This window comes from Coenobita brevimanus, chromosome 101 (assembly GCF_032717465.1).
Source record: "Coenobita brevimanus isolate Jiangsu-jjx chromosome 101, ASM3271746v2, whole genome shotgun sequence".
Taxonomy (NCBI): Eukaryota; Metazoa; Arthropoda; class Malacostraca; order Decapoda; family Coenobitidae; genus Coenobita; species Coenobita brevimanus.
Genome location: NC_137054.1, coordinates 8709299 through 8724138, shown reverse-complemented (window position 1 = coordinate 8724138; position 14840 = coordinate 8709299). Strand labels below are relative to the sequence as shown.

The following is a 14840-nucleotide window of genomic DNA, read 5'->3' as shown; positions in this document are numbered from 1 at the left end:
ATGAGGACCGTCACAGGAGTAAGTGATATAAATTATGGGCATAAAGGGTCAAAGGAAAAATGACATTAAATGGAAATAATCTAAATTTGCAGGTGGGATAGGGCATAAAAATGAAGAAAGCGGAGGAGGAGGAGGAAGAGTAGAAGTGGGTGGATCAGCAAGAAAGTTAGCCTTAAAGGGTGGAAGCGTCCTGGAGTCAACACTGTTAGAGAGTTTGGGAGTAGCAGCAGTGGAGGAGGGAGGAGTGGAGGGATGAGGAAAGTAGGAGAGGAAAGAAACTGAGTAAAAGGGAAAGGAGAAAGAGAAGGAAGGAAAAGGAAAAAAAAAGAGAATGAAGGAGATTTAAAGAAAGAATGCAACATGAAAGAGGGGAAAGGGAGAGGAAGGATGGGAAGGAATAGAGAAGGAAGAGATGTGGTAGGAGAAAAGAAAATGAAATACAATGTGGGAGAAAAGAGAGAAAAGAGCAGGAATGAGAAAGGGACGACAGGTGAGGTGGGAAAGAAAACTGGGTAGAAGAGAGGAGAAGTGGAGAGAAAAAGTAGGAGGAGAGAGGAAAAAAATAAAATAAGGAAGAGAATAGGGTGGAAACATACAAAAGAAGAGGAGAAACAGAGAGAACAGATATTGAAGGAAGAGAAATGGAGAGAGAAGAAAATGATGAGAAATTACGAAAAATGATTCAACAGAGAAGGAATATAAATGAAAAAAAAGTAAATGATTGAGTGAGAGAAGGAAGATAGTATGAAATTGTGAGTGAAAGTGAGGCACGAAAGAAATCCTGAACCAAAGGAATATTTAAGCTAAGCAAAATTAATAAAGAAGAAATGAATGAATAACACAAAAATGATGAAAAACAAACTCTAGAGAGAAGAATTAGGTTTTCAACAAAATTTTTCCAGAGACAGTTGTTCCTGAAAAGTGAACTGATGGATAGCCTAAGTGGAAAATATAAAAAAATATAAACAGTTGCTCAGTAAAGCACAATAAGATTTTTAAAAGGTGTATAGATGCATAGCCTAAGCTGAAAAAATGAAGACAGTTGCGTAGAAAAGCTCAATAAGATAAAAAAAAAATATGATAACCCCTCGTAGGTGCTAAGGAGATGAAGCACAAAAAGGCGTCGTGAGAACGAGACACACTAAGCTGAATTGATGGCACCCTAAAATGTGGATTATGACACGGAAGGAGATAACTGGCACTGAAATCTTTGTGAAGGAGGTTGTATTGTGCTGTGAATAAAGTAGTTTTTCTTCAGTTTTTCGAAGTATTCTTCATTTACGCACGGTTATTCTAGTAGGTTTGCATGATCGAATAAAAGGGCACCTAATCCCGAGCTGTTGTAATATGTTATTCAGGCTGTAAATACATTTTGTTAAGGTTACATACAAGTGAAACACGATGCCTAATTGCTAGAAAACTATCATACTACGTGAAAACAAGACGTGTCTTGTGTGTCGCTGACTTCCTTAGAGTAATATAACAATTGCCACTTTGAAATCTGGTCTGTCTTTGAGTTCAAGTGCCACACGTTCTTCCTTCTTCGTATTTATTGGTAATCATCATCCAATTCATGTAGGAGTGTGGTTCATTTCAGGAGAGATATATTATGTCTCAGTGACTTGATAAATATATCTATTTACTTGCCTCTGGGAGTCACAGTTGCTGTCCGTGTGTGCTTTCATCAGAAACGGTTCATTTGCAAAGTACGGTAGTTTTATTTACGGATTTACTGCCTTCTGTACCAGAGCTAAGTGAACCTTGGTCTTTGAGGGTTAGTATTCCGTGGCCTGAATACTTCTGGGATGCTTGTGAGAAATTTATAAGAAAAGAGATGGCAAAGAATATTCCCCTGCGGCGACCTCACCTCGGATCAAAGAGCTCAGAGTGCGCTTGGGGCATCAATAGTAAGTGCAGCTGTCTTGTATCGAAACCTGCCCCGGCCAATGCTACTTCCAGATCTGGGTGAAAGGCGCACATCTTAAATACCTTCTCTCTGCTGGATTTTCTGCTTCAGACCACCTCAAATGGTAAGGTAACATATTTATTTTAGCCACATTATTGAAAAATATCCTGTCAACGTGAATTACATGAAGTGTAACCTTTTTTACTTTATTTCTATTTCTGTTGCGTAAAGTGAGATGCAGTCTAACCCTTTCCATCGCTCACCGAACATAATTATAACACGGAGGCTAAGGGCAGGGACTATTTCTCGCCCCCTTTACACACCCACCAGCACAACTTGACCTCGTTCTGCAAATTAGGCTCGTAGCTGCATAAAATCGTCAGGCGTTATTTGGATTACAATTCTACAGTTTTCGCTATCATGAGAAGGTTAATGGTGCCAATATTAACTCTCTCAGTCTCCCTTCACTCACCCTCAGCTGACTAAAATCGTCTGGCATTTGTCGATTTATTTTACTAGAGACGGCTCGACTATGAGAGAGTTAAAAGCAACTATATGATAACAGTATTGATGATGATGATGATGGTGATGATGATACTACTACCATTACTACTACTGGTACTACTACTACTACTGCTACGACTAATAATAATAATAATAATAATTCATCCATCCATCCATCATCCAATCCTACATTGCTCCATGAGGAGCGTAGGAGCCCGGGACTAGACAGTCGGTCCCGACATTTAAGATGAGAGTGAAATAATAATAATAATAATAATAATAATAATAATAATAATAATTCACTCCCATCTTAAATGTGGGGACCAACTGCCTAGCCCCGGGCTCCTACGCTCCTCATGGGGCAATGTAGGATTGGATGATGGATGGATGGATGGATAATAATAATAATAATAATAATAATAATAATAATAATGATAATAATGGTGATATTAAACTAAAACACAAAAAACACGCCTTGAACGAGTACTGAGATTATTTCTTATTCCACCCACACAACCGGGGCTCGTGTGATAATCATCCAGCTCACCTCCCTCTCTCACTCACGCTTCCAGCTCACCTCCCTCTCTCACTCACGCTTCCAGCTCACCTCCCTCTCTCACTCACGCTTCCAGCTCACCTCCCTCTCTCACTCACTCTTCCTTAAGCGGCGGTTCTCCTTCTCCATTGCCACATGACTTCCCGCTCCCTCACAAAGCGTGAAGGAATGGAGTCGTTATGGACAAAAAATACGAGGTTAGCTGAATGCCAGAAGAAAAGTAGAGACGAGGAGGCGGGGGAGGGAGAGGAAGAAAAAGTAGAGGAGAAAAGTAGACAGGGAAAATACAGAAGAGCAGAGGAGGAACATAGGGTGATAAGGCTACCTATGGAACAATAGAAGTGGATGTGTGTGTGTGTGTGTGTGTGTGTGTGTGTGTGTGTGTGTGTGTGTGTGTGTGTGTGTGTGTGTGTGTGTGTGTGTGTGTGTGTGTGTGTGTGTGTGTGTGTGTGTGTGTGTGTGTGTGTGTGTGTGTGTGTGTGTGTGTGTGTGTGTGTGTGTGTGTGTGTGTGTGTGTGTGTGTGTGTGTGTGTGTGTGTGTGTGTGTGTGTGTGTGTGTGTGTGTGTGTGTGTGTGTGTGTGTGTGTGTGTGTGTGTGTGTGTGTGTGTGTGTGTGTGTGTGTGTGTGTGTGTGTGTGTGTGTGTGTGTGTGTGTGTGTGTGTGTGTGTGTGTGTGTGTGTGTGTGTGTGTGTGTGTGTGTGTGTGTGTGTGTGTGTGTGTGTGTGTGTGTGTGTGTGTGTGTGTGTGTGTGTGTGTGTGTGTGTGTGTGTGTGTGTGTGTGTGTGTGTGTGTGTGTGTGTGTGTGTGTGTGTGTGTGTGTGTGTGTGTGTGTGTGTGTGTGTGTGTGTGTGTGTGTGTGTGTGTGTGTGTGTGTGTGTGTGTGTGTGTGTGTGTGTGTGTGTGTGTGTGTGTGTGTGTGTGTGTGTGTGTGTGTGTGTGTGTGTGTGTGTGTGTGTGTGTGTGTGTGTGTGTGTGTGTGTGTGTGTGTGTGTGTGTGTGTGTGTGTGTGTGTGTGTGTGTGTGTGTGTGTGTGTGTGTGTGTGTGTGTGTGTGTGTGTGTGTGTGTGTGTGTGTGTGTGTGTGTGTGTGTGAATACACAGATAAACAGATACACAGACAGGTAGACAGACAGGTAGATAGATAGGTCTTGTCATACGGTAGACAGACAGACACGCAAAAGCTGTAAAGGTTAATAGACAGATAGTTAAATATTTAGATTTAAGGAAAAGTTGTGTGATGTATAGATGAGCCGTAAAGGAAGCATAAATCCACGAACCTGGCAGCCTGACGTCAGCACTGCGTTGGGGAGAAGGCTTGGAGGGGGAGTCGTGGATGTGGTGGGGTTTGGGAAAGGTGGTGGGGGGAAGAGGTGGAAGTCGTGGCTGAAGGGGTTGTTTGAGGAAGGAAAGCGTGAGGGATTGAGCAGCAGGCAAGCACAGAGATAGACTGATGGATGTACAGAGGGGGAAAAATATTGTGTGCCCAGAGATTAATACATTAGATAGGTAAATTGGTGGACAGGTAAAGAGTTAGACAGAGACAGAAAAAAGACAAACAGAAGGAAACGTGGAGAGAAAAAGAGTGGAACAAAAGAGCAAGACAATAAAGTAGGGAGACAGGTAAATAACTTCGTAGATAGGCAGAAAAGACAGAAAGATAGAATGAAAATTAGCGAGACAAAGAGAATGACAGAAAATTTAAGGCAGTCAAGTAACCATTAATCCACTCACCTGGCAACTTGACGTCCGCATCGTGCTTGGGTGGTGGGGTGGGTGGTAACTGTGGTTGGGGGTCGTGGCTGTGGTGGTGGTCGTCAGGGGGTGGGAAGTGCGAGAGGTAGAGAGCTTCCCCCGCAACCACACCTGCAACCACACGGAGAGAGAGAAAAAAAAGTTAACAGCTGTTCCTGACATGCTCGCTTTGCTTATTAGAACACGCTAAACCATACATGTTTTGCTACTTTGTGTGTGTGTGTGTGTGTGTGTGTGTGTGTGTGTGTGTGTGTGTGTGTGTGTGTGTGTGTGTGTGTGTGTGTGTGTTTGTGTGTGTGTGTGTGTGGAGGGTTATGCTTGTATGAGTGGCCTTTGTGTATGGGGGAAGGTGTTTATTTGTTTGTTTGTTTGTTTGTTTGTTTGTGTGTGTGTGTGTGTGTGTGTGTGTGTGTGTGTGTGTGTGTGTGTGTTCGTTATTACCTCTTCCAACCAAGCTGGACGCAGGTCATAGTGTTTGTTTGTTTGTGTGTTTGTCTCTTTATGGAGAAGATTATCTCAATATGTTTTAATCAGATTATAATGAAAATCTGGTGGACAGTTGGGCAGTGGGTCGAGGAACAGTTGATTAGGTTTTGAGGCGGATCTGGATCCAAATGCAGTAATAAATAATAATTTTAATAGCGTTTGCTGAGGTATGCGCTATCTGAGATAGTTTAGCATGGCAAAGACCAAAGAATTAACTGACTATGCGAGAGGGAAGAAAATATCCTTCATGTAGGAAAGAGAAATTTTCGAAGTACATCATAAATTTTACTGACTCCGGCAGAGGTATGCGCTCTCTGAGGCCTCTCTAGCTCCGCATGCGTAATAAGTGTGCCCGTGAGTATTTGGAAGTGTCTGAATACAGCAGCTGTTGAACAAGTTCCTCTCGATAAACCTCTTTAATATAAGCACATAATTTACGGTGTATTCTTGCCATCACCAGACAGTGTTGCCAATCGTCTGTGAGACATTTCGTACAAGTATGGTTACAGCCTTCATTGACCATATCACAATCACGGTGCTCTCCTTAGGAAAATAAAATCGCCCAGTTGCTGTAAGAGAAAGCTACAAAAAGATGTCCTCGCGTTGACGGGTTAAAGAGCATTAAAAGTTACTATACCTAAATACTTGAAAATGTTTATTGCTAAGTTAAAACAGTCTCGGCCCCACTTGGACCCTCCTTAAGTACTTTTAATATGTGGGTATCTTTTTTCCATTTGAACACTCAAAGACCGTATTCTAAGTGTTCTGAGAGGCTTCGTAGCACCTCTTTCTTAACGATTTATTTTTTTATTATCATTTTACACTCTAATATTCTACTACACGTTTTGAATCGCTTAAATATCAACATACTTTGCATCAATAACATTCACGAGGATAATGAGCTGTTATGTGCGGAGTAAATCGCAAAGGAAGAGGTGGTTAGAGTCTCCAAACGAATACAGAGCACAACTTCAAGGCCTAAAATGCATGGAGTGAAAGGAAATGCGTAGAAAAGAAGCTGAATATATGAAATGTAATTAGTGGGAAGGAAATGCAGACTACGCTGAACTACACATCAGCGTGGATTGGCAAACACCTGACTACCGAATAATTCCCTGTCACAAATACAAAGGTAAAACAAGTGGGTGCAGCTGACCGTGACCTGACTTAGCGAGTAAAGCTGATTACTGTGACATATGACCAGGCACGATCGCTCTATTGGCTAGGCTTACACACACACACACACACACACACACACACACACACACACACACACACACACACACACACACACACACACACACACACACACACACACACACACATGCTTACCTGGTTCTTAGTCCGTTCACTACCATGGCGTTTCGTGTGTGTGTGTGTGTGTGTGTGTGTGTGTGTGTGTGTGTGTGTGTGTGTGTGTGTGTGTGTGTGTGTGTTTCATTATATTCTTACTGCCTCCAGATGTTACACTTCCAATCTAGAGGGATTAGACATAGCCTTAAAAGCCTGTTCATTGCAAGAGGCCTCCCCCAAGAAGAAAAGTAAATAAAAGTAATAAGAAGAAAAATAAATAAAAGTAATAAAATAAATGCGTTAATGAATACGTAGAATCAAATAAGAGGGAGGTAGGAACAGGTAGGTCCTGTGAATGAAGGGGTTAAGCCTACTTTATTCAGATCTGGATGAGGACAGCCGAGGTGAGGGGAAGGGGAGTGATGCGAGAGGCGGGAGAAAGAAAGGGGAGGGGGAGGGGAGAGGGGAGGAGGAGGAAAGGGGACGGGGATGGGAGAGGGGGGAGGAGGAAGGAAGAGGGGGTGGGAGAGGGGGAAGAAGGCAAGGGGAGGGGGGTGGGAGAGGCGGAAGAAGGCAGGGGGAAGGGTAGGAGAGGAAGGGGGAAGGCTGGGGGGTGGAGGTGGAAAAATGGGTGGTGATGGGAGTGGGACTGCAGGGGGAGAGGGAGACCAAACCAAACGTGTTGATTTTCTTATTTTTTTTTACTATTTTTTTACCGAAAGAGCATTGTGTGAACGTGCTTGAAACTTGGTGTGGCAAAGTTTTCAAGGCAATGTTATTTGTTCAGGGCTCCTCTAATGGTTTAATTTTTTCCCTTCCTTTTTTTTTTCCCCATTTTCTTCGTCTCTTCTTCTCTCTCTTTTCTCCCCACATTCAGTCGGCTTTTCCCAGTCTCTCCTCTCCTCTCCTCTCCCTCTTCTTTCTCTTCATCTCTTCCTGTTACCTCCTTCACCTCCCTTCTTCCTTATATCATTGCTTTTCTTTCCTCTTTCTTTCCTTCTCACCAATTCATACCTGATTCTCATTCCCCATAATCTTCTTCTATCCTCTTTCCTCCCTTTCCTCCTCTCCCTGCTTCACCATTTTTCCCTCCCCCACTTGTTTTCCTCCCTCCCTGCCTCAGCCTGTAAGAGGAATGGCAAGACATGACCGACAAGAATGAAAAAAAAAAAAAAAAAATCCGCTTTCTCAGAGGGGGGGGCAGTCAACAACCCTCAGCTAAGATGCATGGAGGTAATTGACGGCAGGTGAGAGAGAGAGAGAGAGAGAGAGAGAGAGAGAAGGAAGGGTGGGGGAGAGATAGAGGGAGAAGCAAGCAGACAGAAGTAAGAAAACTGAATTCAACTGGAGGAAAGGGAGAGAGATGGAGGGAATGCTAGAGGGATAGGAAGATAGATGGTGGATTGGAGGGAAGGAGAGAAGTAGAGAGAGAGAGAGAGAGAGAGAGAGAGAGAAGAATGAAGAAAAAGAGATAGGGAACGTAGGAGATACGAAAGAGTAAAGGGAAGGGAGGAAAGATGTAGGGAAAAGGTAGGGAAGAATGAAAAGATACAGACGGAGGGAGAAGAATGACATTAGCGTGGAGGGAAGGGAGGGAAACCTGAAAGACGACATGGAGAGATGGGAGAGAGAGGTAGGGGAAGGCATGGAGACAATGGAGAGGAGGCTAGGTGATGGGAAAGGAGACTTGTTAAGGTGGAGAGATAGGAGGGAAGATTGGAGAACGACTTGGAGAGAAAGGAGAAAGGGGTAGGAGAGAACATGTATATACTGGAAGGAAAAATAGGGGATGATATGGGACAAAGATTAAAGAGATAGTGAGAAACACGGGGGAAGAAAGGCAAAGACAGGAAATGGGAAGAGGGAGGGATGGAATGGTAAGGAAAGTAGCGCAGGAGAAACGAAGAAGGGAGGAAAACAGAAGAACACCGGAGAGACAATGGAAGGAAGGAGGGAGGAAGGGCAGGGATGGACGAGGGGTGAAGAGGGAGGAAGGCGGTGGAAGACGAGAGAGAAGAGGGGAAGGACTCAGGACTGGAATAGAAATAAAATGTCCGTGAGAAAGAGGGTTAAAGAGGTAGGAAGAGAAATATGAAAAGAAATGGGAGAAGAGGAAAGGAGGATGACAGAAAGAAGAAGGATGGAGCAAAGAAAGTAATGGAAATAGAACCCAGAGGACAAAGGTGAGAAAATGTGAGAGAGGAGCATTGAGGGGGAAGAATTCTAGATTAGAGAGAGAGAGAGAGAGAGAGAGAGAGAGAGAGGACAAGAATAATTCAAGAGGAGCAAGAGTGGAAAATATGAAGAGGAAGGAAGTGGCGCAGTGAAGAGGGAATCATCTGTCTGAGCCTGGGGAGAGAGGCGGAAGAAGAAGAATTTGCGTGATGGAATTATTCAGGAATCTGTGTAAGTTACATCCTTGCACCGAGACGGGAACTCATACAAGTCGCATTCCAGTTTACTACTACTACTACTACTACTACTACAACCACTACTCCTACTACTTAAAATCATCATTATATTAATACTTCCACCACCACCAAGCCCACTGGAGTTCAGATTTATCTGCATTATTTCTGCAGGGAGCCTAGACTAGCAAGGACGCATCAATAAATCTTTTGCGTGTGTCAGCAAATCACGTCGTTGGAAGCCATAGCGTATCGATGTGTGTGTGTGCGTGCAAACATGCGTGTGTGAGTTAATGGTTATATAAATGCTGGCAAAGTACACTCTCTCAAAAAATTATTGGCACTCTTACAGCACGTATCATTCATGGATGAAGCATTGTGATAAATGGGTCATCCTGTAATCATAAGTGCAAATATTATCTTTGGTAATTATTAGAACTCAAAACTGCAAAAAGATTCACTTTCTGGGTGGTATATGTTTTGGGACACCACATTTATAGACTCATGTGTGTCTGCGGAGGTTGCTCATTTCAACAACCATCGTACCCAAAGGTGCCTATACTTTTTGGAGGGAGTGTACATCAGACGCAGATAAATTATACGATCAGTAAATTCTAAAGCTACACACACACACACACACACACACACACGTATATATATATACACCCCCCCACAATATTCTCAACCTACCAGCCATGCTCTAACCTCCAGCCAAGTAACATTTAATACTGGCTTGACCACTCTCCGTGTATGTAAGCCTGAATGTTCCTCTGCTGTGGGTGCTTTCTGCTGATCTCTGCTGCTGTTACACCCATTCTTCGTCCCTCTGCTGCCACTCCGGACCCGTGTGCAGACCCAACACTGTTTCAGCTGAATCTGCTTTACGCGCATCTATTTGCAGATATATATATATATATATATATATATATATATATATATATATATATATATATATATATATATATATATATATATATATATATATATATATATATATATGTTTTTTATTGGACAGGTCATCACTCGGGAGTTTTATTCTGAATACTACCAATCGATTCTTCTGGCCGACGAAAAACTACAAAATTATCTTTATTGCTACTGAACCAAGCGAAGATTTTTCACGCCTGTACATCGTTACCCCTCCCTCTTTACTCTGATGGTCCATATTGTAGCACACGTCTTTACTTCACCCCCAGGACGACTTGCTTCGGTCTTTCTTGCTATTTCAACTCGACTTTATTCACATTAGGAAAGATCGCTGTGATGAAGGATCCAATGAAGGCTAATCTAACCCCTCCTACACGATAAGCGTCTCCTTAGCTGATGAAAATGAGGAACTAGCCAAACTTCTTCAATATTGTCAGCCTCAGAACTGTAAGTACCGCATTAGAGCCTCGTCACCCTCTCCCTCTTCGCCACTCCCTTCCTGCGTCCTTCCCCAGCTTAATTTCACACATGCTTGGGGTTGTGTCAAGGGCCCAGTCAGGCTGTGATTGTCTTGCCTCGGGTTCATCCATATGTAATTATTCTATTGACCTGTCCAAACCCACTGCCTCTCATCCCTACCTTCCACCCTTCCTTCCTCTCATCCTCGACCACATTCCTTCCTTCCTTCCCTCCTCCTTTCCATCTCCCTCTTCCCTTCCTTCCTTCTTTCCTTCTTTCATCTCACCTCCCTCCTTTCTTCTATCCATCCTTCCATCTCACTCTTTCCTTCCTCATCCCTTCCTATCATCCTTTCCTCCCTTCCATCCTCTCATCCTCTCCCTTCCCCCTTCCTATCATCCTCTAATCCCTTTCCAAATTCTTACCCTCTCCCTTCTCCTTTAACACCACGCTTCTTATCGTCATCTCCTTCCTTCCATCCTCTTATCCTTCTCCCCCCATCCTCTCTCTACTCCCTTACTCTCATCCTCTTCCTCCTCCCTTCCTCTCTCTCTTTCTTCCCTTCCTTCCGTCCACCTCCCTTCTTCCTTCCTTCCGTCCACCTCCCTTCTTCCTTCCTTCCTTCCTTCCTCCCTTTCTCTTATTTTCTCCCATCCTCTCATTTCTTCTTCCCTTCTAATCATTTCCCTACCCACTTCTTTTTATTCTCGTCTTTCTTTCCTTCATCCTCTTCTATCCTGCTCTCATCCTCTTCTTCATTCCTTGCTTTCGCCATCTTCCATTATAGATCTTATCTTTTTTCCTTTCATCCTCTTTTTCTTTCCTTCCACTCATCATCTTCTTTCCTTCTTCTCCTCTACTTCTTGATCCCTTCGTCTCATCCCGTCTTTCCTCTCTCACACACCACCCTCGCCCCTTGCATATTTCCTGTTTCCTAAATATATAACGAGAGAGAGAGAGAGAGAGAGAGAGAGAGAGAGAGAGAGAGACAGACAGACAGACAGACAGACAAGTGGGAGGGATTGAAGAGGAAGATAAAGAGATGAGTGAAAGAAAGGTGCAGACGATGACATTTGAAGGCAAAAGATAAAAGAAAGTGAAGAAAAACAGTTCACTCCAAGACAGAGAAATAAAAAGAGAAGAATAATGACAACCGTGCGGGGCTTAGTGCTGAAATATTATGAGACAAAGCCAGTTCCGCGGCACAGAAAGCGAAACCTTGATTGAGAGCGCCATTGTGTGTGTGTGTGTGTGTGTGTGTGTGTGTGTGTGTGTGTGTGTGTGTGTGTGTGTGTGTGTGTGTGTGTGTGTGTGTGAGAGAGAGAGAGAGAGAGAGAGAGACGGCCTGGAAAATGAGATGAAAGAATATAAAATCACGGACTGCTCTTATTCTTAGTTTATCCTCGTCCTCCTTTCGCCGCCTGAGAGAGAGAGAGAGAGAGAGAGAGAGAGAGAGAGAGAGAGAGAGAGATTAATATCAGAAAGCGGAATGATAGTCGTGAGCTAAATTCTCTCTCTCTCTCTCTGACTTGCTTTCATCTCATAACGACCAGGACTCAGAGCTTTCTTCATCTGTCTTTATTTCCTTTATTTATTTTCCTCTTCCGTTCTCACCTAGTAAGTGTTTTACCTTCGTTGTCATTCCTTATTATTTTTATTATTCCTCCTCATCCACTGTTCTCTAAATTGTTATTCATATTGTTCTCGGCTGTTCTCTGTGATGAAGTTCTTAAAAGTTTATTCTTGCTACAGCCAAACGATTTTTTTACTCAGATTTTTTTTTTTATATTTTTCGATCGGTCCGGGTTAATTATAGTCTCCATCAACCCTCTTACTAAATGAGGACTCGCTTCAGCTGAACAAAATCGTCTGGTGGTAGCAATAACACAGGAAAAAAGTTGGTTGTCTTGGTGGAAGGGTTAATTTCATAATGTTTTTTTCTAATCACTGGAAACACTCTCTCTCTCTCTCTCTCTCTCTCTCTCTCTCTCTCTCTCTCTCTCTCATATACTTTTTAGGGGATTCCGGAGTTATGCTCCACCAGCGTCACTCACGAATTAAAGTTCAGGGTGGAGAGAGGTGAGGGAGAGTGAGGGAGCGGGAGGGAGGGTGAAGGAAAGACAAATGATAGGGTGAGGGAGAGTGAGGAAGGGTGAAGGAATGACTGGAAGGGTGAGAATGATAGATCCAGTGAGGGAGAGACAAGGTGAGGGAGAATGGGGGAGGTTGAGGGAGAGAAAGGGATGATGGGAGAACAGGAGGGAGGGTAAGTTAAAGTGAGGAAAAGTAAATGAGAATAAGGTAGAGTAAGAGGTTTTGTAGGTGGCCATAATGAGAGAGAGAGAGAGAGAGAGAGAGAGAGAGAGAGAAATTACGAACAGAAGCTTACAAAACACTATCTTGTCATCGAAAGCTGTGTAAAGGTGAACTATGTCTGTGGTATTTATTCTATGAGAACTAGATAAGGATGGTAAAGCAGCAGCCTCTGCTCCATCCTTCACTCCCTCCAGTCTAAGCTGGCAGGTAGTATGAGACAAATTATAGCGCGTTTGTTCAAGCCTGACAAAGATCTCTAACCCATTTCAGCTCAGACTGCTACCACGGCTAAGTAGTCCGCTTGTAGGAGTGGCCCAGTTCTGTCAGATGGAAGCGAACAGACTGATGCTGAACAAAAGAATGACTACAGACTTCATTTTAATATATACTTGAAAGAAGTGATGCCCTAGAGCAGAAAAAAAAAATGTCCTTCTCACCGACATTAAGCCACCATGTCATTAGAAATGAGTACGCAAAGGTGCAGGTAAACCCCAAATGTACTATTTTTAAATTTTTAACCCACCTGTGATTAGGGAAGATTGTTTGACTCTATTCCATTTTACATCAAGCAATTAACAATAAGGTAGAAAGGCATTTGAAAGTGATATTTATTCTGCCACTGAATTAGATGATTTCTGTAACTACGTATATTACAAATTAACCTCTGAGAGTCTTTGCAAACTCTCACTTACTCTTCTCCTAACACCTGGCGACGGTCACTTTCTTCCCTTCCAGCTTAATTATGCTCCTTACATTTCCCCTTCTCTCACGTGTTTTCCATTAACTTTTTCATCATACTTTTTTACCCCTGGCTCTCTTAATTTCCCTCGCTGTCACACTTTTTAACACCCTGCCTCACCTTACCTTACTCGCTGACACTATTTCTCACCCACCCACATCCTCCCTTAGTCCTTACCTTCCCGCACTCACTCCCTCACTCACTTATACTTTCCCTCACCCACACACACACTCTCTCGTTTTCCCACACTCACTCCCTCACCCACTTACATCCTCCCGCATCCACACACATCCACACTCTGTCTCACCCTGCTTCAAGTTTTCACCCTCCCACACTCACTTATCAACTCACACTCTCCCTCACCCACTTACATGCCCTCACTCACTTATATTCTCCCTCACTCTTCTGCACTCACATTCTCCCTTATTCTCCCTCACTCTCTCGCACCCACTCACATTTTCCCTCATTCTCCCTCACTCTCCCTCACCCAATCACGTTCTTCCGCACTCTCCCTCATCCACTCAAATCCGCTCTCTTTCACACCCAACTCTCTCTCTCATCCACCTTTTTCATCCATAGTACGTAAGCTGAGAGAGAGAGAGAGAGAGAGAGAGAGAGAGAGTGTGTGTGTGTGTGTGTGTGTGTGTGTGTGTGTGTGTGTGTGTGTGTGTGTGTGTGTGTGTGTGTGTGTGTGTGTGTGTGCGTGAGTGCTGGATAAGACCAGAAAGCCTGGGAGGGGAAGAAGGAGGAGGAGGAAGAGGAGGAGGAGGTAGGTAGAGGGATAAACCCCTTCTACGTTCCTCTCTAGCCTCCTCACACCACAGTTTTATGAGGAGGAGGAAGAGGCAAGAGGATGAAGGAAGAGGAAGATGAAAGGGATGATGTGTGGTCAGAAGAGGGGCAACAGCGAGGAAGAGAAGGAAGACGTAGGAGAGAGTAGAGAAACTGAGAGAGGGAATGGGAGGAAGGGGGAGTGAGAAATAGGTGAGTGGAGAGGAACAGAGTGGGGAAGAAAGGAGAGGAAGGTAGAAGAGTATAAAGCTAATCATGTAATAGCATAAATATCAGCACTTTAGAGGCTTTTACTATCAGGTAGGTTGTTAGAAAAATTATATTGTACCGGTATCAGTCGAAAACAGGACAGCAGTGCCACCTCCCAGCCACCAAGCCCTCCAGTCAAAGGTGGCAGGAAAAAGTAAGAATGATGACTATGTGTAGAACCAGAGACTGTCTTGGAAAGTTTAGAGGAGAGGAAGAAAGGCAAACGTATTCTAGAGTACGCTAACCTGAAATGAAAAATACAAAAAAAAATACATGAGCGATAAACAGTGAGAGTAAATAAGAAGTTGAAGGAAGAAGCGAGAGGAAGACATGGAAGAAAAAAGAACGGATTTGACATGAGACAACGATGTAGTAAGGAAGAGGAAAATGATGCCGAGAGAGAGAGAGAGAGAGAGAGAGAGAGAGAGAGAGAGAGAGAGAGAGTGTTCATCC

General features: G+C 43.5%; 1 protein-coding gene across 1 annotated transcript in view; it reads right to left on the bottom strand.

Annotated features, from left to right (window-relative positions):
* Positions 1-4771, bottom strand: part of LOC145414912 (uncharacterized) — a 95887-nt gene extending 91116 nt beyond the window's left edge. Inside the window, exon 1 of the mRNA XM_080284328.1 lies at positions 4698-4771. Coding sequence (XP_080140454.1) covers positions 4698-4718 — 21 coding nt within the window. The 5' untranslated portion in view covers positions 4719-4771. The remainder of the gene's footprint in view (positions 1-4697) is intronic.
* Between the last annotated feature and the right edge of the window lie 10069 nt (positions 4772-14840).